Source organism: Chamaea fasciata, unplaced genomic scaffold (genome assembly GCF_029207755.1).
Source record: "Chamaea fasciata isolate MVZ Bird 193981 ecotype frontalis unplaced genomic scaffold, bChaFas1.0.hap1 SCAF_7, whole genome shotgun sequence".
NCBI lineage: Eukaryota > Metazoa > Chordata > Aves > Passeriformes > Sylviidae > Chamaea > Chamaea fasciata.
This window is the reverse complement of record NW_027094092.1, coordinates 26,106,801-26,133,116: the sequence shown is the minus strand read 5'-3', so window position 1 is coordinate 26,133,116 and position 26,316 is coordinate 26,106,801. Positions and strand designations below refer to the sequence as shown.

General features: G+C 40.4%; 1 protein-coding gene across 4 annotated transcripts in view; it reads left to right on the top strand.

Moving 5' to 3' along the window:
* The window catches only part of LOC136292415 (cytosolic phospholipase A2 epsilon-like), a 33,237-nt gene extending 9,277 nt beyond the window's left edge, over nt 1-23,960 (top strand). For 2 of the 4 annotated variants that reach the window (XM_066188098.1, XM_066188096.1), the window contains exons 4-21: nt 4,908-5,044; nt 5,838-5,966; nt 6,633-6,673; nt 7,097-7,139; nt 7,555-7,618; nt 8,563-8,732; nt 8,857-8,949; nt 9,680-9,717; nt 10,890-11,025; nt 12,499-12,635; nt 12,941-13,166; nt 14,822-14,936; nt 15,345-15,482; nt 16,354-16,461; nt 17,498-17,686; nt 18,551-18,717; nt 19,473-19,659; nt 22,486-23,957. In XM_066188098.1, the coding sequence (XP_066044195.1) occupies nt 4,908-5,044; nt 5,838-5,966; nt 6,633-6,673; nt 7,097-7,139; nt 7,555-7,618; nt 8,563-8,732; nt 8,857-8,949; nt 9,680-9,717; nt 10,890-11,025; nt 12,499-12,635; nt 12,941-13,166; nt 14,822-14,936; nt 15,345-15,482; nt 16,354-16,461; nt 17,498-17,686; nt 18,551-18,717; nt 19,473-19,659; nt 22,486-22,796 (2,429 nt within the window). In that variant the 3' untranslated portion in view covers nt 22,797-23,957. Of the gene's footprint in view, nt 1-4,907; nt 5,045-5,837; nt 5,967-6,632; nt 6,674-7,096; nt 7,140-7,554; nt 7,619-8,562; nt 8,733-8,856; nt 8,950-9,679; nt 9,718-10,889; nt 11,026-12,498; nt 12,636-12,940; nt 13,167-14,821; nt 14,937-15,344; nt 15,483-16,353; nt 16,462-17,497; nt 17,687-18,550; nt 18,718-19,472; nt 19,660-22,485 lie in introns of all 4 variants that reach the window. The other 2 variants (XM_066188095.1, XM_066188094.1) reach the window with 2 other exon arrangements.
* Nucleotides 23,961-26,316: the final 2,356 nt, after the last annotated feature.

The window sequence follows — 26,316 nt, the reverse complement described above, 5'->3', positions numbered from 1 at the left end:
AATTATTTTGTGGAAGCTTTTGTATTATCCCTTCAGAAGAAAGTAGTCAGTTATGCAGCAATACACCTGGAGCCTTTGCAAAACAGTCATTCTCCAGAGACATTAAGGGTTATTTTTGCTAGAGAAAGTAAGTGCAAAAAAAATTGGTGACATTACAGCTAGTGCGGGTAGTACTATTGGCCCTGTCCCAGGAAAGCAAGTGGTGCCAGTGGGAGCACAGTGGCATAGGAGGGAGAGGTGCTCCAGGGTATGAAACATTGTGCTGGGACTGCAGCAGGTACTGCACCCATTGAATCTGCTCCAGGGAGAAAATCCTACTTTTGCCACTTGACTTAAATGGCTGTACTGGGTGAAGTGCTCATTCACATGGGGACTCTGTTCATCCCTGGTCAAAGACATCACTGATTAAGCACAGTAGATCTATGATCTTTGTTATTTCCACAAGTAAACCACAGACAGTAATATTGTGCTTACAAATGAGTGTTGCACCAGGCTGCTTGTAGAGCTCTTAGCTGAGTTCAAATCCTCTCTCAGATGGCAGTAGGAGTTGAATTCTTAATATTGTTTATATTGTATTAAGCTGGTAAGGGAAAACGTTCCCAAAGATCATGTCCAGCAATTGAGAAATGGGAGCGGTTCTCCTCCTCCTGTTAGGCAAACTGTAGTAAACTAGGATTCAAGGAGAACCTGTCAGTACAAGTGAAGAATATTTCACTGGGAGAAAATTATTTCTTCGTTTTGGTATTACGAAATGCAGTAACAGGACAGATGGGATTTCATACTTTACATTTGTTGTTCTTATGAGACTAGCTTTTCTTATATGCTTTGGGTTTCAGTGCTGTAATTTTCTCCTTACCTATGACGGAGAAAAGTGATTTTAGCACATGATGGTTCATCTCAGGAACACCTCACAGGACTGTGCTCTCACAGAGTAGCACACATGGCTGAAGTTCTGGGCTACTTCTTTTGGTTTTGTACTTTTAACGAATCTTCAGCACTAAAACAGAGTTGAGAAGCAGTCTCACCATCATACAAATTAAATCAGAAGCTACAAATTGGAAAAGGACATCAGGGTCACTTAGTGCTGACTTTCAAAGAGACTGTGACTTCAGATGTCTCAGCATTTACATGAGGTGACATTATGTCATCAGGGAAGTTGCAACACATGCACTGAAGTAAGGGCCTGGCATGGCACGAAACTGCTAACGAAGCCCAGCAGCTGCATTACAACTAGAGCATGAAGAAAATGAAAATAGAAATTTTTTGTATTAGCTCTCGGGTAGCAATGAATAAACTGGAACATTTTCAGTAGTTCTCTTGTGCACTTTTTTCAGGGATAAGAGGGAGCAATGTAAGCTGATTAGTCATTTCAAGGGTTCCCATATCATAAGGGTATAATAGTCATGATAGTATTCAGCAGACATTCAAATATCCTGTTATTTTTAATTTGTCTCACTGCTTCACAGTTTAGCCTCACTTCAACTGAACTGCCACTTTACAGAAATACATAAGCTCAGAGTCACAGCATGGGAATACTGTCTGTAAAATTAAAGGAAAACATAGAAAATCACAGAAATCCTATGGAAAAAAATAGTCTCTCCATAACTGGTAGAATCTGTAGATGAATTGTGGCAAAACCACGTGTGGCATAGTCCCCTTTCTTCACAGGAAGAGAGTGTGCTTTGTTCTAGTTGTATCACCTCACCCCACCTTCAAGGTCAAATTTGCATACAGGAGTTACTAATGCTATTATGTAATTTGTCTGTGACCAACTAGTCTTGTTACAGCAGAATCACACAAAGTGGCTGAGGTGTGAAGGCACTTCTGGAAATTTTGTAGTCCAGACCCTTGCCCTAAACAAGATTGGCTTCAGGAGCTTGTTTAGAGCCATATCCATTTGGGTTTTGAGCATCTCCAAGGGTAGGGACTTCACAACCTTTCTGGGCAATTTGTGACGGTGTGTGGCGGTGTTTACAGCGTCATGGTAAAAATGATACTTTAACTTATGTTTCAGTGGGATTCCTTGCATTTTGGTTTGTGTCTGTTGCCTTTATCTTTCACTGGGCACCATGAAGGAGGGTCTGACTCAGACTTCTTTATTTTCTTCTCCTCTGATCAGGTATTTACACAAATTGATAAGACCCCATAAGCCTTCTCTGCTTCAGGCTGAAGATTCTCAGCTCTCTCTCTTCTTCCCATAGAGCAGATGATCCATTCCCCCATTTCCTTTCTGGACTTTTTTGCTCAGCTCACTTCAGCACATTATTACCTCCCTTATACTGGGGAACCCAAGATGTGGCCTTGTCAGTGCTGAGCAAAGAGGAAGGACCACCTTTCCAGCTGCTGGCAACACTCCTGAGGGAGCTCAGGAGGCTGTTGACCTTGCTTGCCACAAGGACACCTCACTTGGCTTGTGTCCAACCTGATGTCCACTAACACGCACAGGTCCCTCTTCAGAGCTGCTGTCCATCTGGTTAGCCCTCAGCCCATCCTGGTACTGGGATTTTTTCTCCTCATATGAAGGGCTTGGCATTTCACTCAGTGAACTTCATGAGGCTCAGGGTGACCTGGTCCTCCCACCTGCCCAGGTCCTTCTGAATGGAGCACAGACTTCTGGTGTGTCAACCCCTCCCCCAAGTTTCGCTCTACCTGCAAGCTTGCTGAAGCTAAACTCTGTCTCATCACTCATGTTGTTAATACAGATGTTAAACAGCACTGGCCCCACTATCAGCCCCTGAGGTAGGCTAGCAACTGTACTTTGTGCTGCCAATCACAATCATTTGATCCTGGTGGTTAAACCAGTTTTCAATCCACCTCACTTTCCATTTATCTATCTTGTACTTCATCACTTTGACAAATAATTGCCCATAGTTGATTTTGCATAAATATTTATGAAATCAACACACATACTCCACAGTAATTTTAGAATGTAGCCTCATGGAGATATTTTGCCAAAGAAAACACTCCAGAAAACCTGTAAATTCCAGATAAAACACTAACAAAAGACATTTATAAATGCTGCAGCTTTCCATTCATGGTTGTCTCAGAGATTTTGCACTGTCAATTTTCTCAGTTCTATCACAACTCTTATTTTATACAGTGTGTGATGAAAAAATGGAATTTAAAATAAGGGCAAAGCATTTTGATTTTCAAGACCGTTTTGGTTTTCTTTAAGAAAAGGAAAGGTAAAGAAAAGAGTGTGCCTTTGCAAGTACAGCAAAAATATAGAAATATGTCCTTCCTGCACCCTGTGATAGTTAGAAACAAAAAGGGAGAGAAATTATGTCTTAAATCAGTTCAGAAGTGTTAATTTTTGAATTACATCCCACCTCATCTCCTTTGGCAGTTTTGGAGATGCTGGATTCATGTTTTTGGAGCACTTGAGATTGGCAGTTGTATGTGCGTTAATGAGAGGAGGGATGGTCCAGATGCACTGAAGCCACATTCAGTTCTTGGCAACAGGCTCTGTAGATCAGAGGCAGCAATACCATTTATCAGGATGAGTTCATCACAGCTCAGCAGGCTGTCAGGCAGCACAGTGTGGGCTGAACTTTCTGTTATCAACCAGATCAGCAAGCACAGCCCTCCTGCTCCTAGTAAATTAAATATTATATTGGTAATTTCCAAAGTCAACATATTACCCAGTCACCTCCTTTATGTTAAAATCTGAGACTCTGAAATATTGTCAGTGGAAATAATTTCAAAAACAGGCAGTCTACTACCTTCTAGAGAGAAATCTCCTGGCAATATCGAGAAATTCCTTCAAGATTCAGCATGAAGTGTTACATGGGGATCTCCCTAATTGACAGGCATCCCCCTCTGAGGATGTCCAGTCACAAGGTCTGGATTTCAGGTCACATCTTATTTTTAGGCAAAATGTCCCAAAGCAACCTATCCTGAACAAAGACATGGGGATGAACTCTTGACCTTGAGGAGCTGTCTCAAGACCAGTAGTGTGCTTACAGATAGTAGGTGCTCTTCTCCCTGCGCATGAGGTGGTTCTCTCTGTTGACTGCCATGGCACCAGACTCCTTCTCTTTTCTTGCTAAAACCCATGTTTACGGAACAGGATGGATCAACCCTTCTAGATGCTGCTGGAAAAGCTCCTGTCCAAGGTCTGAGAATCTCTTTGGTGTTCACTTGGTTCAGGATCTATGGGAGATGGTAACTTAGAGCAAGTGCAGCCTCACTCCACTCCCTCCATCCACAAGATGCACATCCTTTCTGCCACTTCTCCTTTCCTGGGAAGAGATATTAAATAGGGATCAGATTCCAGGTCTTTCAGGCATCAGCAAACACCAGGAAAAGGCTCTAGTTCCTACTGAGCTCCTGAAGCAGCAATCGTACAGCTGGTTGGCCTCTCCCTTCCTACCCCGCCTAGGGAGATGATGATCAAGGTCATTGGAATAATTAATTTTCTGTCATAAAGAGTTAATAACCAGGTATGTCAGACATGCACTATCTGAATCAGACTTAAACCTGATTCTTTTGGTATTTCTCACAAAGTTAATTTGCTACAGAGACAATTTATGTGCAATCCCTCTCAGGGTCTGGAGTAAATGCTGTCCTGCCTCTGTCACAGTTTTGTCTGCCAAATTTTGTTGGTATGGAGCAATACACAATTCCTGAATGTACACACTGTTCTATTTGCTAGCTAGGATTGTATTTTTTCTTTGAATGTATAAGATCATGCATAATTGTTTGAATATATTTCTTATTAAAAAAAGTGTTGTGATGAACAAATTAATTTTATCCAGATGTGTGATTTCTGTCTTCCTGGTTTGGCCAATGTTGATCAGAAAGACCTGGCCATCTCTCACCCATGTTGAAGCTATAGAGCATTTCAGTGTCTCCACTGTTTGTATCATGCCTGCTCTGCCAGATATTTTGTGCCTGTGTTTCTACAGTAAGCCAATCTGATTGCTATGTGAGGCTCTGGTTGCCAACAGCTTCAGATGAAATATTCCACACCAAAACCATCAAAAACTGCAGAAATCCTGTGTGGAATGAAACTTTCTACTACCGGATACAGAGAAAAGTCAAGGTAAACGACCCAAAACTTCTCTTTTTCATCTAATCTCAGTGCAGTGTCTTTCAGTTTAGCCCAAAACCCCTAAACTAGAAATGTCTTCTAGTGCATTTCTGTGTTTACTTAAAATTCCCCCCGCAAGCTAAAGTAAAACAATTCTGGCTTTGCTGGAATCCAGTTTACTCCTAACAGACAGTTATTATTTATGTATTGGTAATGATGGTCTGGATTCCTTGGGGTAGATTGATGGGACCCATGACAACACAGAGAAACTGAAACGAAAATATAAAATTACGCTGTAACAGAAAAACACATCTTTTTCTGAAAGCACATGAAGTAATGGCAGGAGATAATGCCAAATTCTAGTGTGATTAAGATCTTTACTCAGTTTGCTGCTGATAATTGAACTACAGTCAAATACCTGTGAACAGGTGGCTGAAAGCAGAATGTCCAAGGACCTAGAAAGGTGATTATTGATATGAAGTAATCTCTATTGCCCCTGCTGATGTGAAGCAATGTGGGACTTTTGGCAATCCATATTCCTCCCTGGAAGATTGCATTTTTTATGAGATCTACTTCAAAGCATAACAGCTGAGCCAAAAGAGATCTCAGGTTAGCTTTAATTGGTAAGACTAAGACCTGGTTCGTTATACTCGCTTTCTTGCTCTTCCTTCTCACACCTTTTCATCAATACTTTTCTATCTCCCCCCTGTAATGCAGACACTAAGCCTGGAAGAGCTGCAGAATGTCATACTTCTTGTATGTCATACATGCTAGTGAATTCAATATTTTTCATTTCTTTTCTCAGAATGTTCTGGAAATTACTGTTTCTGATGATGACATCATTCATGATGATGACCGTGCAATTGTGCTTTTTGATGTAGCTAAAATCCCCCTTGGGGAAAGAGTTTTTAAAGCATTCCCACTAAACCCAGAGGTAAGAGCCTGGTCAGACATTTAGTGCAGCTTGATGTCCATTCTCTCCCCTCTGTTTGAAAAGGTGTACTGTCTCTTCTGGTTTTCACCACCAGGATCAGCTTGGTGGTAAAAATGTAGCAAAATTAATTAACCTCCTGGCAACTGCACATCAGTGACAAAACAGACGGCCTTCCCAAATTCCTGTTGGTTTCCTTTGGCACAGGTCATGGCCAAATAACCAAGCCCCAGAGTACATGCAAGTTTAGGAAAGCTTTGCACTTTCAATGATCTGATAGAAAATAACAGTTTAGCTAATCCTCACAAAGACTGTAAAACCAAAACACTGCAAGCACAGGGAAATGCCCTGTTTCCACAGTATTTTCCTAAACACTAAGCCTTAGCATATCATGTTCAGGACATGGAAGCTGGCAGAGAAGAATATGTGAAATAGGTTTGCTAGGGAGATTTATAAGCACCGAACACCCTTTGTTCTGCACGTACAATCGAGAACTTTTCCTTGGGGAAGAAAAAGCTGCCTCTGTCATTTCATGCTGATAATAGCAAGTACAAACCAGATATTTTTTACTTATTAAATGTAAAGGACATGGTGCTAGCAAAAATTAAGGTAACTTCAAAAAATTCTGCACACGCTACTTGAGACAGCTTCTTTTTTTTTTATTTTCAGGGGAAGGAGGAGCTCGAAGTTGAGTTTCTGTTGGAGACCATGTGAGTAAAACCCCATTATTATCATTATTGTTGCAACTCGGAATTATGCTTTAGTGCAGGGAAACCTTTCTTAGCTCCAGTATCACCTTAATAAATCCCACTGCAGTAAGTCTGCAGATTTACTGGGCGGTGTTCTCTGGGAAAGTCATGGCTGAGGAGAATGTTGCTACCCAAGCTGTGTCATGGCTGTGGTACTAAGGCTGTTGCAAGGACTTTCCAGGCGTCTTAGAGCAATTCTGCTGGGTCATTATGTGGCATTTATTGTCAAGGGAGCATACTTACAGAAATAATAAGAAAGATAAGAAGAAAGAGTAAAAAAAGAATAGTTATAAAAATTTTAGAGAATAATGTGTCCTTTTCAGGACAGTATCCTGAACTTTTATATTGTTTATAAAATACATATTATTTGTTCTTGTTTTCCAGTCAGGGTCCTCCTGAAACCGTCATCACAAATGGGGCAATAGTGGTAAAGTAATATTTTGTTCTTTTGTCTTCTTTCCCACATCATTTTCCTTACCATAGCTGACAATATCAGTGGGGGAAGCATTGCAAGTCTTTATTCTTTAGTGATACTTTCTCTTAGGAGCCTTATCCTTAAGGATACCAGCACGATCTTAGAGGAGCCTTCTGACTATTATCATTTTCCCTTGTTTTGTCTGCTTCCATTGAAAATGACAATGTGTTTAGCATAACACCATCTTCTCATATGACAATAAATTAATTCTCACATTCACCGTGTCTGGCAAAAGTGTCCAACACAGCTGGCACTCACATTCCAACAATGACCTTTCCTACAATGATCCTTTCAACATCTGCCAGAACTGGTTATGAGATGGCTGGATGAGTTATCTAATTCTCTGTCCTCATCACACCTACTGTAGTGTCGTGAAGAAGCCTGTTTGGAAGTTCGCTTGGACAGCAGGAGGCAAAATAAGCGTTTTTCAGGTAAGATTATTACTTCTTAAAATAAATATTGGTGATTTTGTTGTCTCTATCAAGGCTTGGACATTGCATCAGCAAAATACTAAGGCTTTAATTGGTCACATTTAAGGTGATTTGTACAAAATTTGCAGTAGGAAATGCCACCAGTCCTGCAGCAGGTGTAGGTTCAGGACTTTGACTTCATGGAGAGTCTTGTGCCAGAATAAAACCAACTAGAAACAGTTGCTTATACAGAAGGTATCTAAAACCCAGGTTGAGATTCTGCAAACCTCTGCTGCAGTACTGCTAAACTCTGAAGAAGCTTAATTCCTCAGGTGTTATAGTCCTTGACAGTAACTTGGCTCAGGATCTCTGTCACTTTGACTTATGCATATGCACAGAAACACCTCATTTTTTGCAGGAGTTAGCCACTCAGCAGCTGGCTCCTGCCTGACCCTGGTCAAGATCCAGAATCTAGAAGTTCCTCTGCCCACATCCCCTGAGGGGCTGGATCTGGTAGGCAATCTCAGAGCATGCATAACGCACACTGGCAGGATTAGCTAAGCTATTCATATAAATTGGGTCATCTGCTGCAGAGTCAGATCTTATTGTAGGGGACTGAGAACTTCCTCAGCTCATTATTTGGCCTGGGACGAGGATGATTTACTATGCAAAGTACCTGGTTTTTTTTCACTGTATCATGATGAAACTGCAACAGAAAAACAGCAATCTAATATTCAGTGACATGCATGTCACATTCCCATCTGACTTCCTGCTCAGCACATTATAATCATCCAGTCACCTGAAATGCTTGGGGTTTGGATCACTTTTAGAAGACAGCTTTCCAAATATAAGGGAAGAGGAGAAGGGATTTGTTCAAAGCTACCTTTTGCTTCTTTTTTTCTCTCTCTCTCTTTTTTTCACAGTTGTAAGTAACCTTGTGTATGCATTTTATCTCATTGTTTTAGAGAATGAGCTAACATTTACAGTGCGAGGATCCTTTGAAGAAACCCAGACAGTTTCAGTGGGCTGTGACTCCTGCTCCCCTCTCCCAGATCCCACTTTCTTCCACTATGCCAGATACAAGCAACCCTCCCTGGATATTGCACTCAGAAAGAGGACGAAGCTTCCCACCTTTGTACGTTACCCCAGACCATGGTAGACAACACAGACTGTACTATGACCTGACATTTACGTGTGAGTAGGGAGCAAGAGAAGAACATTTCTGTTTTAACCAAAAAGCACTCCATGCTCCTTTTCAGTGTGCTTGTATGTCATGTGGACCAAGGAGGAGAAGTGTCCCCTTGACAATCCCTCTGAAGTCACTCCCCTCCGAGCAGGAAGTAGTTGGTGAGGTGAGTGGCTGCTGGCCATGGGGAATCCTTTGCAAGCTTTTTGAAATTCTTTCTGATTTGCATGAAGCAGAAACCAAGGGCCACTTCCCTTTATACAGAGACAGTTGTTTTCTAACCTCCCTCCAATCTAGGGCAATGCATAGTGAAGTGAATTATTTGGAGCAAAATAAATGGGAAATCCAAGGGAAAAGGAGGAAGAACAAAAAAAATATCCAAGCTGTTGCTCATGCTTCTTTTACTGTCCGTGTACTTAACCAGGCTGGAGGTGACTGGATGCTACTGGGATGGAATGGTGAGGCTGCAGCCTGGCACACTGCCCCAGGGGTGCTCAGCCTCTCTGGCTTCCCCTTGTATCTGGCATTGTTATGTGAGAGGCTCTGGTTTCAACACCCATCTTCAGTGGTGGATCCTTCCAGGGAGGTGAGCTGTAGCAGTGCAGCTCTTCTGGTATTTATTTGTGTGGCTAACTAATTCCAGATAAGCTACACTGAGTTTTACAAGAGGGATAACATGTGGATTACAGATGGTAGTGTACTAAAGTCTTAGTCTATTAAATCAGTGGACATCTCTGGTTACTACTGAAATATTGAGAAAACGTCTCAGTTTTTGAGATTCAGAGTTTTGTAGGTATAATGATGACCCAAAAGATCTATGTCTCAGTCTGAGTGGGGGAAAGGGACTATTCTAAACAAAATACCGATATTCATTGTTTTTCATTTTCAATTTTCAGCACAGAAAATTTGATTTGCTCCTTAAGGTGAAAAAATGGTAAGACACCTGTGGTTTTCCCTGTGGCTCTTTGTATTTACATAGTTGTAAATCAAGTTCCAATCCCTTTGCTACTGCCTTTGTCCTGAATGCTGATCCATCCTCATTTCAGACTATGAAATAAAATGCACCCAGTACATAATGAAAAGATTTTCAGCAATGGAGTTTTTGTAATGGGACAGGAAGTTAAAAAAAGGTTTTATAAAGAACATACCAATTTTCTATTCATACTGTGCTGCAATCAATACTAAATGGTAAGGGCTAGTGTGGACATGCTGATACATCTACTACTTATTGCCAAATGCAGATTCTCAAAAAAAGCAAAATTTCAAAACTAATTGAAAAACCCTTTCTGTTTCCCAAGAGGTATCTTTAACAGTTTTCTTCCACTAAAAGATCAATGTCAGCGTGCCTGGGTACTCTAAGATGGGAAAAAAATCGAAATAATAAAAGTACCTGCATTTATTGTTTTAATGTCTACTCAAAGAGATAAATGCAAATAAACTCAATGAAGTGGTTGTTTATTTCTAAACCAAGGAAATACACTGTGTGCTTTGGAATATTGTTCAGGCCTTAGTAAAATTCATAAGATGGATATGTTACATTATGTACCATATTGTAACAGAAGAGAACTTCCAGAAAAGCAGGTGCTTTTTCTATCATGCTGTTTGTTTTCAGTAAAAATGCTATGAAATATACATACAGTTTACATCTGTCATTTAAAAACGCCTTCCTTAGAACGCCTATGCAAGATTTTCATGGTAGCTTTCAAACAACAAATTTAGTGCTTATAGACATGAAAAGAACATCTGATCATGTAAATCTGTAACTTTAGTAGAAGTTTCACAGGTATCAGTGGAACTTTGCACAAGTTTTAAAAGCCACCTTTGAAACACTGCCCTCTGCAGGCGTCTGGATTTATGTCTCAAAAGGAACGGGTGTTTACTTGTGCTATATTTAATTACAGGCATCTTTGGCAGGGAGAAAAAGAATGCCTTTCATTTCGAAGGCGTATGAACTCTTTTTCTCCAAGAACAAAGCAGAACATTTCATATCTTCCTGCTTTGCTTTATATAGACCTGGTGTGAAAGCATGTCTATTTATGGAGTAAAGCAATTAAAATGCTGGGTTAGACTACAAATGTGACGTATGATACCTGATCCTTGTTCCAGCAAGGAAGACCTAGATGTACGCCTGGGGTTTGATCTGTGTGTCCAGGAACAGAATTTCATTTGCAAGAGGAAGAAGGTGGTTGCAGCTGCTTTGAAGGACATTCTGCATCTGGAAGAGGACTTGCAGGACGATGAGGTATGAGACATAATTATTCTCTGCTTTCTGCACAGATGAGTGTCAAAACATAGCACTGATGGTCACATTTTTTTGGAAACCTTGTACTTTCATGTACAAGCTACAACTGAGTTCTTTTCTCAGTGGCTGACTTCTATTCTCTGTTCTAGGGAAGAAATGAGTACTCGTCGTAAATATGAATAAAAAGGCTGTAGACCTGAAGCTAGAGAATCTAGCCTTGTGCTCAGGGGCAGTCTGCCCTATAACATAGAGAAGGGCTAGGTGCTCTCAGAACCAAGGCCAAAGTTTCTTTTTGGCTATATCTGAACAGTGGACTCAGCACTTCATTCCCTCACCATTAAAACTGGTTTTTATTCTGTTTGTCCTTTGTGCCACCATTTTGGTTGCTGTTGTGTGGGCACAGCACACTGCCAGTCTGACTTCATCCGCTCAGCATATTCTTGCTCAGCAAACAGGATTGATAACAGAGATTTTAAGGCAGGGGAAAACCAGGTTTCTTTTTTTAAAAAAAATTATGCACCCATGTCTGGAGTGTGAAGGCTAAACTCAAATGCAGACATGATAATTTTTTCTTGTTTTGACCTAAACTGAGTTCAGCTTTTCTTGCACAGCTGGGTCTTTCAGACAAAAGACTCTGCCTTTAAATGCCAACACTAAGCCATGGGTCATTCCTTTCCCCTCAGATGCAGAGCCCATACTCCCTGCAGAACATATAGTCTCTCTATATTCTTCTGATTTGTGCATGACATTCATTCACTCCAATGCACAGTAGCTGTTTTTACTGTCAAAGAAGCAACTTCATTTTTATGAATTAATTTTTTTTCTAAGACTGCTAGTCCCTGGATTTCTGTATGATCACAGAAGCAAGTAATTGCAGATCACTTGCATACCTAGTACTGTATATACATATGTGGTAAGTGGAGTGAGCACGGTTTCTCTCTCCCTCCAGCAACTTTAAAAGGGGATGGTGTCACCCGCCTCTGGTTTCAGGGGTTCTGAACTGGCCTGTGCTCTTAAATCCATAAGTCATGACATTTTTGGTATGGCCTGTGGAATAACTGTACAATAGTTTCAGCAAACTTCAGGAAAAGAGAAGCTATTACTGCTCACATGGAAAATGTGAGACAGCACTGATATTTTATGGTCTATTGTATCTGATAAAAATCTGATTCAGATAAAAGAAGGTACCATTTCCTCTAATTTTTTGCTGCTCTGTGTTAATAGTTTTCAAACAGAGCACTGAAAATGTAATAATGCATTTCATGTTCCAATGCAGAGCTGCTTGACAGAGGAAAATATGAAGTATTTCTTACTCCTTACATGCCCTATTATTAATTCAGGTTTTTCTTCACATTGGACTGGTGGCATATCTTTACTACTTTATCAGTGCTGTAAGTTTCTCCTTCTAATCAGAGATGTCTCTGTCCCTTCTCAGACCATGTCACTAAATGCATGTATTTTGGGATTGAACAGGTACCTGTGGTGGCAATCATGACAACAGGGGGTGGAACCAGAGCTCTGACAGCCATGTATGCTCACCTCCTCAGTGTGCAGGAAATGAATGTCTTGGACTGTGTCTCATATATCACTGGTTTATCTGGAACAACATGGTAAGACCAAGATAAGAACACAGAAATTTTCCATAATTGACATCAGGAAGTGATCTTGAGTTATATGATCTTAACTATCAAGAAAGGGCTTTCATTTTCTGCTCTGGTTTTTTTTGTTGCTGTTGGTTCTTTCAGTGGGTGTTTTCCTGCATTTGCAATTAATTAAATATATGGATAGTACCAAACACGGGATGTTTTTTCATATAAATGAAGGCATAATATGCAAACCTCCACAACTTCCCAAAGCTCTGCTTCAAAACTCACTCTTTTCCTTGTGGTTTTTTGTTTGGTTTGTATTTTTTCAGGACCATGTCAAACTTGTATGAAGATCCTGACTGGTCCCAAAAGGATCTCAAGGAAACCCTCAATGATGTCCGAAAGCATGTACTTAAAAACAAGTTTGTTTCTTGTTTTGCCCCTGATCGTCTGAAATATTATTTGGAGGAGTTGTCCCAGAGGAAACAGGAAGGACATCAGCTGTGTTTCACAGATCTATGGGGACTCATCATCGAAACCATGTTACATGATAAGGTACAATAACATCACCTTTCTCTTCAGATTTGAATATTTAGTGAATACAGCACTGAGGAAAGACAGTAAATCAAAAACTAGTTGAGATTGGAAGGGACCTTTGTAGTTCATCTTGTCCAAGCAGGATTAGGAAGGGCCAGCTACACTGAACTATGGGCTTTGAATCTCTCCACAGCTGAAGACTCCACAAATTCTCTGGGCAACACATGCCAATGTTTGACCATCCTTATGCAAAAGAGGTTTTTTTCTTGATTGTTTGTTTTTCATATAGATGCCTAAAGCATGTGCCCTGGCAGTACCATTCATTATGTTTGTTGGCTGTATTACACAGATCTTAATATCACACCTGGTACAGAAAGGATGGGAGTGAAAAGAAATAACGGGAAACTTACAGTATGAAAGACTTTTAATTTGTTCCTCACAGAACTCAAAAGGGGCTTACAAGAAGCTTGGAGAGGGACTATTCACAAGGGCATGTAGTGGTAGGACAAGGGGGAAATGGCCTTAAGATGAAGGAGGGTAGGTTTAGATTAGGTATTAGGAAGAATTCTTCACTCTGAGGGTAGTGAGGCACTGGAACAAATTCCAGAGAGGTTGTGGACTCCCTGTCCTCGGAGGTGTTTAAAACCAGGTCAGATGGGGACCAGCCTGGTCTTGTGGAACCTGTCCCTGCTGATGGCAGTGGGATTGGAACTATGTGGTTTTAATAGGCCCTTCCAACCCCAACCACTCTGTGATTCTGTGAAATCACACGTAAATATTTGAATGAAAATCCTGCTGTTCTTTTAAAAGAGCTGCACAATAAGGCAATGCAAAGGAAATTCACAAGCCCAAAGACAGTATCTCTGAGCTGTTAATAAGACATCACTCTGCAAATTTTTCCATCAAGGGCTGTGTTCAGGCTCTACTTTAATCTTCATGATTATTTCTTTCCTGCCAGGACATTTATACTGTAGAACAAGAAAACATTCCCCTTGTAATATGATTAACCCCATACACATCCACATTTCTACTACCTGGTCACAGCACAGTGAAGACTCCCTGGGATCGTGTTCAGCAGGGAACTGCGAGTGTCCCAAGAGCCCTGTCCCCTGACCAACAATAGCCTGAGAGAAGCCTGGTGGCACAGCCATCCTTCCTTGTGAGGGGATGGTGAGGGGGAGCACCTGCAACTCTGCCTGTAGGAGCACATTCACAAACCTTGGTTCTGCTCCCAAACCATCCTGCCCTTTCCACCCTCCTGAGTTCCACAGCAGAAGGGCCAAGGCTCATTAACTCTGCGCGAGCCTTGTCTCTGCCACAAGTCTGAGGAAAAGACGTTTTTCTGGGCAGTCAGAGAGGGGTTTACTCTTTCATAATGAAATATATCCTGTCAACAGTGCTTTTCAAACATTCCCAGACATTTTTTTTAATAAAAAATGTGGGTAACAGCATTTTCTCCTTACCATATTCTTTCAACATATGAATTTAGGATTATTTATGTGCTGAAGTGTTAGGGCAGGGGAGGATGACAGCACCTTTCCTGAACTAAGCAACTGGGGAACATCCTAGTTGGAGTCATGCATGCACTGCATTGTCAGAACCCAGGTTTAGATGAAGTGGGAAGCTCTTTTTATCATCCAATTGTCCTCAGCTACTGTCATTCTTTAAAACAGGAGGACTGCCATAAGCTCACAGATCAGCAGCAGGCACTAAATCAGGGTCAGAACCCTCTGCCCATCTACCTCTCTCTCAATGTGAAGGATAAAATCAGCGACCAGGATTTTAGAGGTAACAATACTCCAGAATTGCATTTTACATTTAATCCCAAGTGGGGTCAATTTAGGATTAGATAAGGATATCAATTCAATGCACGAATACTCCGAAAGGCTAATCCACCTCAGAGGAGAAATTCAATAGTTAATATTTTGAAGACCTTAGTATTCAGATCAAAAGCAGGACAATAGAAAACATTATGCACTCCTGTAGAAATTGTCAAAAAGTTTATAGAGACATAGAGACGTAAGAGGACAATTTGTCCTGCATGTTCACCACTGTGAAATGTACAGGGAATAAATGCCTGTTTGCAAAGTGCAATAATTAGAAACCTGCCTCCCTTAACCTGGGCAATATCATGTTTTATTCAAATAATTATGCCTCTGCTGATGTAATCAGTCTGTCTTATGCCTTTTATTTTAGAATGGGTGGAATTCACCCCTTATGAGGTAGGATTCCCAAAATATGGTGCCTACATTCATGCAGAAGATTTTGGCAGCGAGTTCTTCATGGGTCACCTGATGAAGAAAGTCCCAGAATCCAGAATCTGCTTTTTGGAAGGTGATTTGTTGTTCTGAGAAAAAGTAATATAATACAATCTGCTCCTGCACAAACCCCTCTTCTGAAATTAAACAGTTAGTGTGTTTTTATCTGCCAGGAGGACTACATGGTAAAATACCAGAACTGGTAACAGGTCACAATATGCAGGATTTTCCCTTTTCTCTGTGATCTTATTCATCTAAACAGATTTATTGATTTCATCTGTGGTTATGCTTACTGACATGAGACCTTTGCAAAACATATATGTGTTTTTCATCAACAAAAGTTGTGTATCTTTGCTGCTAAGTTAAGTCATCAGTTTCTTCTGCAACCTGAGTCTCTAAAATGCACCTTTTTATCTACAAAGTCCCTGCCACATCTAGCCCTCATTAATTCTTAAGATAATATTTGCATTTCAGAGTGCAATTAGGTTGTAATATTTATCTCTTTTCCCTCTTGCATAAAAAAGTGAAAGCAGTAAGGAAATCTTTCTTCCCTTTGAGAAATCCATCTCTTGCCTCATTGTTCTACTTCCACCAACTGCATAGAGGAAAAAGGAAGTTTCAGGGGTTTTTTTGAGAAGTTGAAACTTTTTGCTTGTGTGGAGATTTCACTACAGCTAATGGTGAGGCGTAAAGAAGCAACTTAGAATCTCTCTGTCCCTGGTTGCACTTTCAGATAAGGATTCAGGTCTTCCCTTCTGTGGTCAGAAATGCTGTCAGGTCACCATCCCCTTTCTACACCTTGACACTTTCTTTCTACCTTCTCTAGAATGATGCGGGGACATTTCTGCCCCTGTTCCCTGACATGTCCAGTGACAGTTATTTGAAAGATTTACATCAAATTCCTTTGCACCCCATTTATTTTCTCTCAAATACTTCCTGTGCCACAGGGATCTGGAGCAGTGTATTTTCCTTGAATCTCATGGATGCTTGGTATATATCTGTTAATTCAGAAGACTTCTGGCACAAATGGACACGAGACAAAATTACTGACATAGGTGAGTTATTCTTATATGATTATTTTGTTTAATTTTATCTTTTTTTTTCCTCTGTGCTGCTATTGTCTTACTGAATTTTTCAAAGCCCTTTTAGAACATTCTCTTCAGGAATTTCCATTATCCACATGTAAACCAAAAGGAAATTCATGTCATGTATGACATGTGGCAATTATTTCAGTTGTATGTGAAAAGAACCCACAGGATCCATCACAGAAAAATAAAAGTGACTGTGGCCCTCTTATGAGATGTTTTCTGAACATGACGGTAAAACTAGAGAAAAATATCCCTGTAGATGGAAGATGATCACACAGCATTCCACAATCTTCCAGCTACTCTCTCCGAAGCTGAAGCATCAGAGAAAGCAAACAACATCCTTGTATCTCTGAAGTCTACAAAACATTGACACAAACTTCAGTACTGCTGGAAGTCATTGCAAGCTAGTCATAAGAATGAGATTTGCAAAACACGATAAAAAATTAAGAAAGATCTGCAGGGTCAGATTTCAAGGACAAATACACAAGACAAACACATTACAAAGAAAAGACGACAAGGAAGAGACGTATTTCAAAAAGGCTTACTTATTTTGTCTTCTAGCACTTGTAAGGAAGTCATTTCTGGTTGTTAAATCAAGGATTTTGTATTTGCAAGCGAGGAATATTAATTATGTTTGTGTGGCTGAGAGATTGTTATTGTGTGGCTTTTTATGTATCTGAGAGACAAAATGTAGCATGGAGAAGCAAAGGAAGACAAAGTTAATTCCAAAATATTTAATGGATAAAGTCATAGCAAAGCAAAGAAATTTCTTGTAGGTGAGGTGGACTCTTTTGCAGTACAAACAAAGCCTTTATCACTGTGAAGTGAGAAGAAGAAAAGGATTTTTCAAAGCTTAGCTAAAACACATGAGATTTGTAGAAATCCTGGAAGTATAAAGAGAAAGAAGTCCTAGTTTTACAAACATATTAAACCAAAGGATGACTGCACAGATTGACTTCAACAGTGAAACCACATATTTAAACTATTATTCTTTCTTCTGCAGATGATGAAGCCCTATTCCCTACAAGACCAAATGAGCTGGAAACTCGAGTGGTTTCTCCTCCTGACAGCTTTTCAGAAATTTTCCGGGATGTTGTAATGTTACGTCCAGCAGCCTCAGAAATCCATAACTTCCTGAAAGGCCTCCAGATAAACAACAACTACCTAGAGAGCGAGTTTTCAAAATGGAAAGGTATGGTGACAACACTCTGCTTTGAGTTATAGCTTAACCATCCTTGTGAAAAAGGAACAATCCTTAAAAAGTTATCAAGCCAACTGCTTTTTGTTTCATTCTGATAGTATTTGAAGCTGTTTGTCACTGAAAGCTAAAATTAGGTACCAGGAGAGGCTTCAAAATAAGTTCTTTAAAAAAATTCATGAAGTCTCATGACTGACAGGTGAGAAAAATCCCAATTAGTCACCCAGCATATGTCTGTCCCAGCTAGCTGCTTCTGTGGCTATGGCATGGCACTGGTGCTACCACACACTGTCTCTTGCCTGGCCAATGCTCAAGAGATGTGGCAGGGAGCTTTGTTTTCTGTTACTTTTCTACTTCTAAGTAAGATATAACCTTTGTAACAGTATTCCCTGTCATCTAGATAGGGAATTTTTTGTTCAGTCTGGCACCAGATATTCCATGTAAAATTGTAGCTGTGTGCCTGCTCTCATAGTGAGCGGGACACCCAATATATTTGTCTTTTTACTGTGTTGAGAGAGTGAGGCGCCATTTTAATTTGTTTCATATTAACAGTAAAGGAAAAAAAAAAGAAAACAAACTCACACCAGTCTGATCAGAGTCACGCACAAGATTAATTAAATCTATTCTCATGAGCCTCAAGTTAACCCCTTTAATCAGAGGAAGGCCAAAGAAATTGCAGAGTAAAGAGTGAAAAGAGGAAGCCAAATGAGGAACTGAGAAATGACTGAACTGCAGCCATCAGCTATACAAGTAGGTCTAGAACCCAAGAAAAGCTGAAGTCCCTTTTTGTTAACAGTAGACTTTCCTCACTTCCCTTGCATTGGGCACCTTCTCTGAAAAAACGTGCTTCTTTCCTAGACTGTGAGCTGGACTCCCAGCCCAACCACCTGACAACAGCAACAGACTACCTCATCCTGATTGATACTGCATTTGCCTTTGCTACCAGTTACCCACCCCTCATGAGACCAGAAAGGAAAGTGGATGTCATTTTGCATTTCAACTACAGCTCAGGTTCACAGACAGGGGTGAGTCTTGCACATTCTTCTTCACTGATTTCTCTTTTCCATCACCGAATTCCCAGAACAGCTGATCCTCTACTCACAGAAACTTCTGTTTTTTTCCCAATATCTGGGAAGTATTGATAAGTTAACAGTTTGCTGCTAACTGGGGGCCACATATCTTTATGGAACAGTGCAAATGTTACCAGGAAGTCATAATTTAGTAAACTGTACCTGCCCATTTTTACATGCAAGTAGTTTTGGCTGATTTGAAGGCAGTCAGAAGTGGAATGAATGAAGCTAATTGCCTTTAAACATTGTCTAATATTTCTCAATATTTCTCATTGTCAATGCAATCAGTCATACATATCCCTATGCAAGGGAAAATGCACCTTCAGGACAATATAACTGCAACAATAAAAGGGTTTGATGCAGAAGACCAGATATACAAATAAATGCAACAACAGTTTGCATTTAGGAATGTAAAATTCCATAGGAATAAAAAGTTATCTAAAGGCAACTTTTTCATAGCCAAATGTGAAACATAGCCAACATAGATTTTTAAAGTCAGGCATGTGGATTTCAGATCCATTTCACTTAACTCCGGCCTTCCAAGTCTTGGCTCCATAAACAATCTACACTTGTCTGTCAGTACTGTAATCTCAGAACCCGACTCTTGCCCCACAAATATTCCCAGTGAAATTAGATGATGGTCAAATTCAAAGTTCTTCCTGTATGTTCTGATGTCTTCTTTTGTTTTGTTTTCCTGTTATGGCAACAAGCCCCTGAAAGATGCCTCTAAATACTTCACAAAACAGGGAATTCCTTTCCCTACAAAGGTGCCAGATGATCAGGAAACTCCACATCTGAAGGAATGCTACGTTGTTGGTGATAAAGAGAGCCCAGAAACACCTATTGTGATATTTTTCCCTCTAGTAAATGACACTTTCAGGGAATACAAAGCACCTGGTAAGTTAAGAATTACCCATCACATTAACGGAGCCAGTGGCCACTTTCTTCCTCTTTTTTTACTGGATAATATCTGTTTTTCAGATTATGCTGTAATAACAGACTTGAACTCTCTTTGCTTAGGGTTGAACCATATCAAGAAACTTAAAATATGTGATTTTTTCCTGGAAGTAGAGAAGCATGTGGGATTTGCCTTTGGCACATATTTTCCTCTTCAGATTTTTTTTGGCTTTTCATAAGCAGATCGTCATTAATTGAAGAAAAGAATATTCTGTTTATCTGCAGTAGCAGAAATTAGCAGGGGTAATTTCCTCTCATACTTGTCATTCTCTCCTGTTAGAGAATGCTCCAAGGACTCTAAGGACTTCATTGTTTAAAATAATTTCCAGGCTTACAGTTTGGCAGATAACCTTGAAAACAAAAGTATGAACTAGCAAAGTAATGAAAATGTAACAGTGAAGCATAGTGAAGTGTTGAAAGTACAACACTGAGCCATTCCAACAGTGTCTGTTCACTTCGAAATTTAAAGATCTCCAATAGCAACATTGCCAGTCACTTCTAAACAGATGAATTCTAAGTCCTGGTATCATATCCCAAATGCCATAATATTCTCTTGCTACCAAAGTCTCCGTTACTCTTTTTCCAGATGCTGAAATTCCTAATTCAGATTGTGAATTCACTTCAAAGCCAGTATACTTGAAAGTCAGAAGTTCTGTGTTAATACATGGTACATTCAATTTAAAACCAAAACAAATTGCACCAATTGTATCTATTCTTATCCTTTTATATTAAGTAAGTTGTAAAAAATAATATTATACTTTTGCTTTGTCAATTGAGTTAATTGCACATTTGAGGTGCAAAACTGGGGTTTTGATCCGTATTCAAATAGATTAAGAGTATTTATGCATGTACACACACCATTCTACTCCAACTCCCATCACTCATCGGATAGCTGAAAGGTTGTTTTTTGGAGTTGCCCTTTGAAGAGAGAATTAAAGAAAGGAGAAAAGAAAGAACTAGAAGAGCTGAGATTTAGCTTCTGTACTTCTCTTCTATACTGCCCTGCTCCATTGTATTATTCTGTGAGGGAGTTTGCTTGCCTTCTTCCCCTCAAGAATTTCCAGAAATGAGTGATGCCTAGCCTAAGTCAGTTATCTACTATCAGGTGTACATCTGACGATGTGCAGATGTTAAATGTCAACATATATTATCAGGGAGTCTAAAAAGGAGTGTTGCTAGGTATGAAGAAAATTCATTTGAAGATCTGCATGATATCTGCATATTGCATACACTTGAGGCAAGCTTTTGTTGCCCAACTGGTTCAGCTGGTAGCTGCAAGACGAGACTAAACAGGAAGAGAAGGAAGGGGCGTCCTTGTCATGCCCCCTCCAGCAAAGTGTCCGCTGAGCTGGCAGGAAAGGGCTCTGTGCAGGCGGTTTTTTTGGAGGACTGACACCTTGCAGCTGAAACCTGAGCTCCATAGCAGCAGGATGGATGCTGCAGAAGGTCCTGTGAGGCTGAAAAAGGGTGTCTGCCCTTTGTTGGTGACAGGCCGAAATCAGCCTAATTTATAGGGCTTCAGTACCATGCCCTAGCCCAGATCTAAATTGCATGTGAAGTTTTAGTAAGATCACAGGAACAGGCAGATTTTCCATAGGCAGCTCATCCACCAGCTTGTCCCGAAGAGGAATTTAGAGTCTGGGAAGTAAACAAGTAAAAGTGACATATTCAAACCAGTTAACTTCTGCACTGTTAGGCTATTCCATAATCAAGTAGAAAGGGAATTCTCTGTGTGAGACTTAGACTGCTTCAGTTGAGTGGTACGAGTTCACTCTAACTCTGTCTGCAAAGCTGAGAGAAGTACATCTATTGGACTCTGAGAGACCCTTCAAGGAAAATCAGAACCCTTTGATCAATGTTGTTAGATCCATGTTGGTAGAGAAGATTTCCCAAATGCATCGGGTGCTGTAGGTGAGATGCTGACTTTTCCCAGTGCCTACTCCCCTGCCATGGCTCGGGCGGTGCAGGTATCTGTGGCTGTGGAGGGTGCTTGTTTGCTACAGTAACACCCTCTTGGCAATGTGGTGGTCTCACTGGAGGCTGACAGAAAAATTCTCATGTTTCTGATAGTCTCTCTGACAATATTACCTACCATTTCTGGGTTGCTAATGCTCTCTTTCCCTCATGCCAGCTGCCAAAAAAAAGGGTCTGTGGAAATAATGAGGAAGCATAAAAATGTATGTGAACCTGGTTTCATCTGGGAAAGAGTTAATTTTCTTCCTAGCAGCTGGTGTAGCACTTGTTAGGGATCTGGAATGACAATTATGTTGTTCTTCCTTTTCTTTCCCCTTAAACTGTCTTTATCTCCACTCACACGTTCTCACTTTGCTCTTCTATTCTCTCCCCATCCCAGTGGTCAGGGTGTACTGAGCAAGCAGCAGTGTTGCTTAGCTGCTGGCTGGGGTGAAACCGTGACATGGGATTACAGGTCAGCACACAGCAGTGGATCTCCACATCCTCAGGTCTCTGCCCCACAGGTGGGATCTTCAGCTGTCCTTTAGCAGTCAAAAGCACGTACTGGAATCCAGTAATCTCCAGAATCCAACAAAATTAATTGACATCTTCCCTTCCAAGTATCCATTTATTCTATGTACTAGCAGACAGATAGAAGCTCAGCCTGCTCATATGCTATGTCCCATCAGTGCAGAGTCGAGCAAAAAAACTGATTTAGTTTAGGGTTGTGATCCACTACTTGTGCATGCCTGAGAAACACCCAGACCCTAACTGGTTTTCTGAAAATTAACCAAGTCTTTGCTTGTCTGTTAGGTGTGAAGCGTAGTCCATCAGAGATGGCAGAGGGTGAGGTTGACGTCGCCAATGCCTGTGGCCCATATTACATAAACAATCTGAGCTATTCAGAGGAAAATTTTGACAAGCTGGTGAATCTAAGTTACTACAACGTCCAGAACAACAAAGATTTGATTCTTGGGGCCTTGCGTACAGCTGTGGAGCGGAAAAAGCAGCATAAGAAAGAGCAAGCACTGCAAAAACCACTCGATGGCTCTGGCATGTGTGTGCCTGACAGAGAGGGAACCCAGCACTTGGCTGACTGCCCAGCACCGGGGAATGTGAAATAATCTATGAGTCCTGTTGATGAAGAAGAAAAGGAATTTTATTAGGAAGTGAAGAAAAGCCAAAGAATGCTAAGAATAGCGCTTCATTTGTCATCAAAAATGTTCAGCCTGTCAGTCAGTGGAGGGAATAAACTCAAAAAACCAGCTCTTCCTTAATGAACTAATGTGCTTCCCTCGTTGACAACCTCAGGAGTGCAGCTAGGTGAGGCTGTGCTCCACTGCATTTGCAGAAGTGACCTTCCAGGCCAGGGCCAAACTGCTTGGATGAGGAAGTGTGAGGAAGTTTACACTGTTTGTGTTCTACCTGTGCTATAGAAACAGAGGATTGCCAGTGCAGAAATGCAGCAGAGAACAAAATCCATTGTCTCTAAAACAAAACCAAGGAAGCCATTCGTGAACTAAGAAATCTTTATGTGAATGTAAATAAATATTAAATTTATATAATAAATCACTTCTTTTGAGTAGGAGTTACAGCAAATAAATAGTTTTCATACCAAATACATGTTTCAGCCACTTAATCTGGGTGCTTTTTCCTCTACTAGCAAGACAAAGGCAACATGCAGACATTTCATAGCTGCTGAAAAATTATTGAATAAGAAAGTATACCTGTTCCAGACCTAGGTGCAAGCTAGTCCAGGATCCTGGGAACCCTTGCATTTAGGATTACAATTAAGACCCTTCCCTACAAGAACCAACTCATGTTAATTTATTTTAGCAAGCTGGATTTAAATCCTACTGATAATACCAAACATTCTTTAATATTGATAATATTAACGTCTTTGAGACAATTACATCGAAAAGACACAAGAAACACAGACAAAGCAAAACTAAAATTGTATACCTAAATCACTCATGCAAATGTGATTTTTTAAACTTGCTATGGAGTATGGCAACTGAAGTTAACAGAACTTTCAACTTTCTGATGCTTTAGTTGTGACATAAATATGTCTCCTTTCCAGTAAGCAGTCTGGGGTTTTGGCAGATCGAATCTGTAAAAGTCTACATTTGTTCTTCTTCTATTTTTTTAAAATTGAATGCTATTGTTTTATTTACAAAACAAAACCTTACGAAAAATAAAATATAAAATCTTATACCCACAAGTCCATGTTTCCTACAGGCTTCCCTACTCCTCAATTCTGCTGTAGTATTCTTTGTCAAGAAATCCCGCTACTGTGGGCCAAAAATGGAAATCTTACAAATTCCTTTGCTCTCAAGGTTGAGGGTCTCCTGTAGGTAGTGCACAGAGATGTACCCTTCTCTTTGCCACTTAGATCAGTGAACATACACCTGCATGTTACACAAGCCCGTAGAGCTCCTGGACTGTATGTCCAGAGTTTACCTCTAATGGAAACGAGACAGCAAAGACAGCAGTCATGCTGATGAATGCTGGATCTCATCACAGCATAGGATGGGATTTAGCCAGAGGGCACAGCCAGACCTGGGAATTTGGAAGCACTCCCAGGTTCCCATATGGATTAAGAGCATTATTGTCTGAAGGGCAAAAATTAGTTCACCGACAGCAGGAAGTATCTAGGCAGGAAGTCTGAAGACAAGCAGAATGAGGAGTGTGAGTGCAAACACTTCCCTGCCCTTCCTGCTGCTTTCCAGCAGACACGAAAGGATCATGGAGAACAATGACCACTCTACCCCATTTCAAAAATCTTGCATGAAATAATTACTCATTATCTCAGTTTTCTATGTTCAACAAGAATACAGAGGAAGATGCCATGCCTGATCAAAGAGGTGAAACTGCTTCCACACAAGGTACGAATAGCTAAGGAATCTGCAACCTAGAAAAAGAACAGGAGGAGTGAAAGGCAGAGAAGAGAGACATGCATGAAGTCAATGCACCTCTCTTTTATCACAAGACTTAGAAAGGATCAGACAAAACTAGTGAACAGCAGGTTTAAACAAATTGAGTAGTTCTGCACACATGTAATCAAATCTTCTTCTTGATAAAATTCTATGCATTCAAAAAACTGATTGAGGCATCCACTGGAAAATTTTTAGGGACTGAAAAAATACAATGCCTCTGCATCTGCCTCAGTCCTGCACTGCATCATGAACTCCCAGAGACTCGGAGGACAGTCTGAGGCAGTATCATACCTGCCCTGTGTGGTATGCGAGCAATATAAGGTTCTCCAGTCACTAAATGCTGGATTTAGCACCACAGTCAAGGGGAAAAGGGACCTCACTCCACACTACAGTACTTAGGTTTTCCACAGCTCAGATATTTTTGAAGATAGTTAATAACTAGGAGCAATCAGACCTCTAAAGGTATGGTGATACAAGACTAATTTAAAAGAAATTACTGAAGTAAAATAGAGAAGGTGTAAGGAATTACAAGGATAACTTAACAACGTATACGCTAAGCCATAGAGAAAAGTAATGACAATTAAAGGAATACAAAACCAAACTATGAAAAGGAGATTTTAAAAAATGAGGAAATCAATCAGCAAGACCCGGTGTGAAATGGTATAAAATCTTTAGACTCAGCATGGAAATTGCAACAAAAGAGTTGCAAAATATATGCACAGCCCTAAATAAAATGCAAAGCAAGGAACCAAGAAAAGGCAAAGTGGTTAAATGCCCAGAACTGAGCATTGCTAAAGTCTAACATCTGTTCTTTGAGGAACAGCATGGAGAGGAAGGAGATGAAAAGAGCAAGTCTAAACCTGCTGATGTAATTAGAAAAGACCTGGAGCATACCAAGAAAATGCAGTATTCAATATGGAAATGAGGATGAAGAAAGGTACATAGACAAAAATGTGAAACAGTAGATGTGATGGACCAGTAAAAGTAGATTTAAATTATATGGATACTGCGAAGGAGCCATAAGTGTGTCACACAAAAGGTGCATTTGTAAAATAGTGTTTAAACACAGTTTCAGCAAAAAAAGAAATCCACTCCTTTTCTTTTAACTGAGATCCCAAGGCATTTTTTTCAGTTAGTGGGCACAAACATTAATGTTTGAGAACAAAAAAATACTTTTTTATTGCTTTCCCCAAGGTTGAAGTGAATCTGGTGTTACATTCCACTAAAATCTCCTGTAAAATCAATGGGCAAGGTGATCCTCCTACGTGGCTTAACACAACGCGGGACCTAAGGTCAGAACTAATGGCCGTATCTTCTACCCACGCCTCACAGAAAGATTTCCATGCTATACTAAGATTTTTCACTGTGCTCTGAAACAGTTGCCTGATGTCGTGGCTAAACACCACGGCGCTTAGTCACACATTTCTTTTGCATCCAAAGACAGCAACCATCATCAGAAAAACACGAAAAGCGTTTGTTCAATTCTACGTTCACATCGGAGCTATCAAAGTGCTTCCGGATTTCATCGCAAGGGGCTGAGGTTTTAGCGCAGAGGAGCAGCGGGTACGATTAACCTCCAGAGGCGGACTTGTGGCCAAAGGAAAAAAAAAAAAAAAATTAAAATCCTCGGATTCGGAAAAAAACCCCAGATCAACTTCCCGGTCAGAAAAACCCGAGTCCCACCCGGCTCCAAGGGTGTGTACTGCAG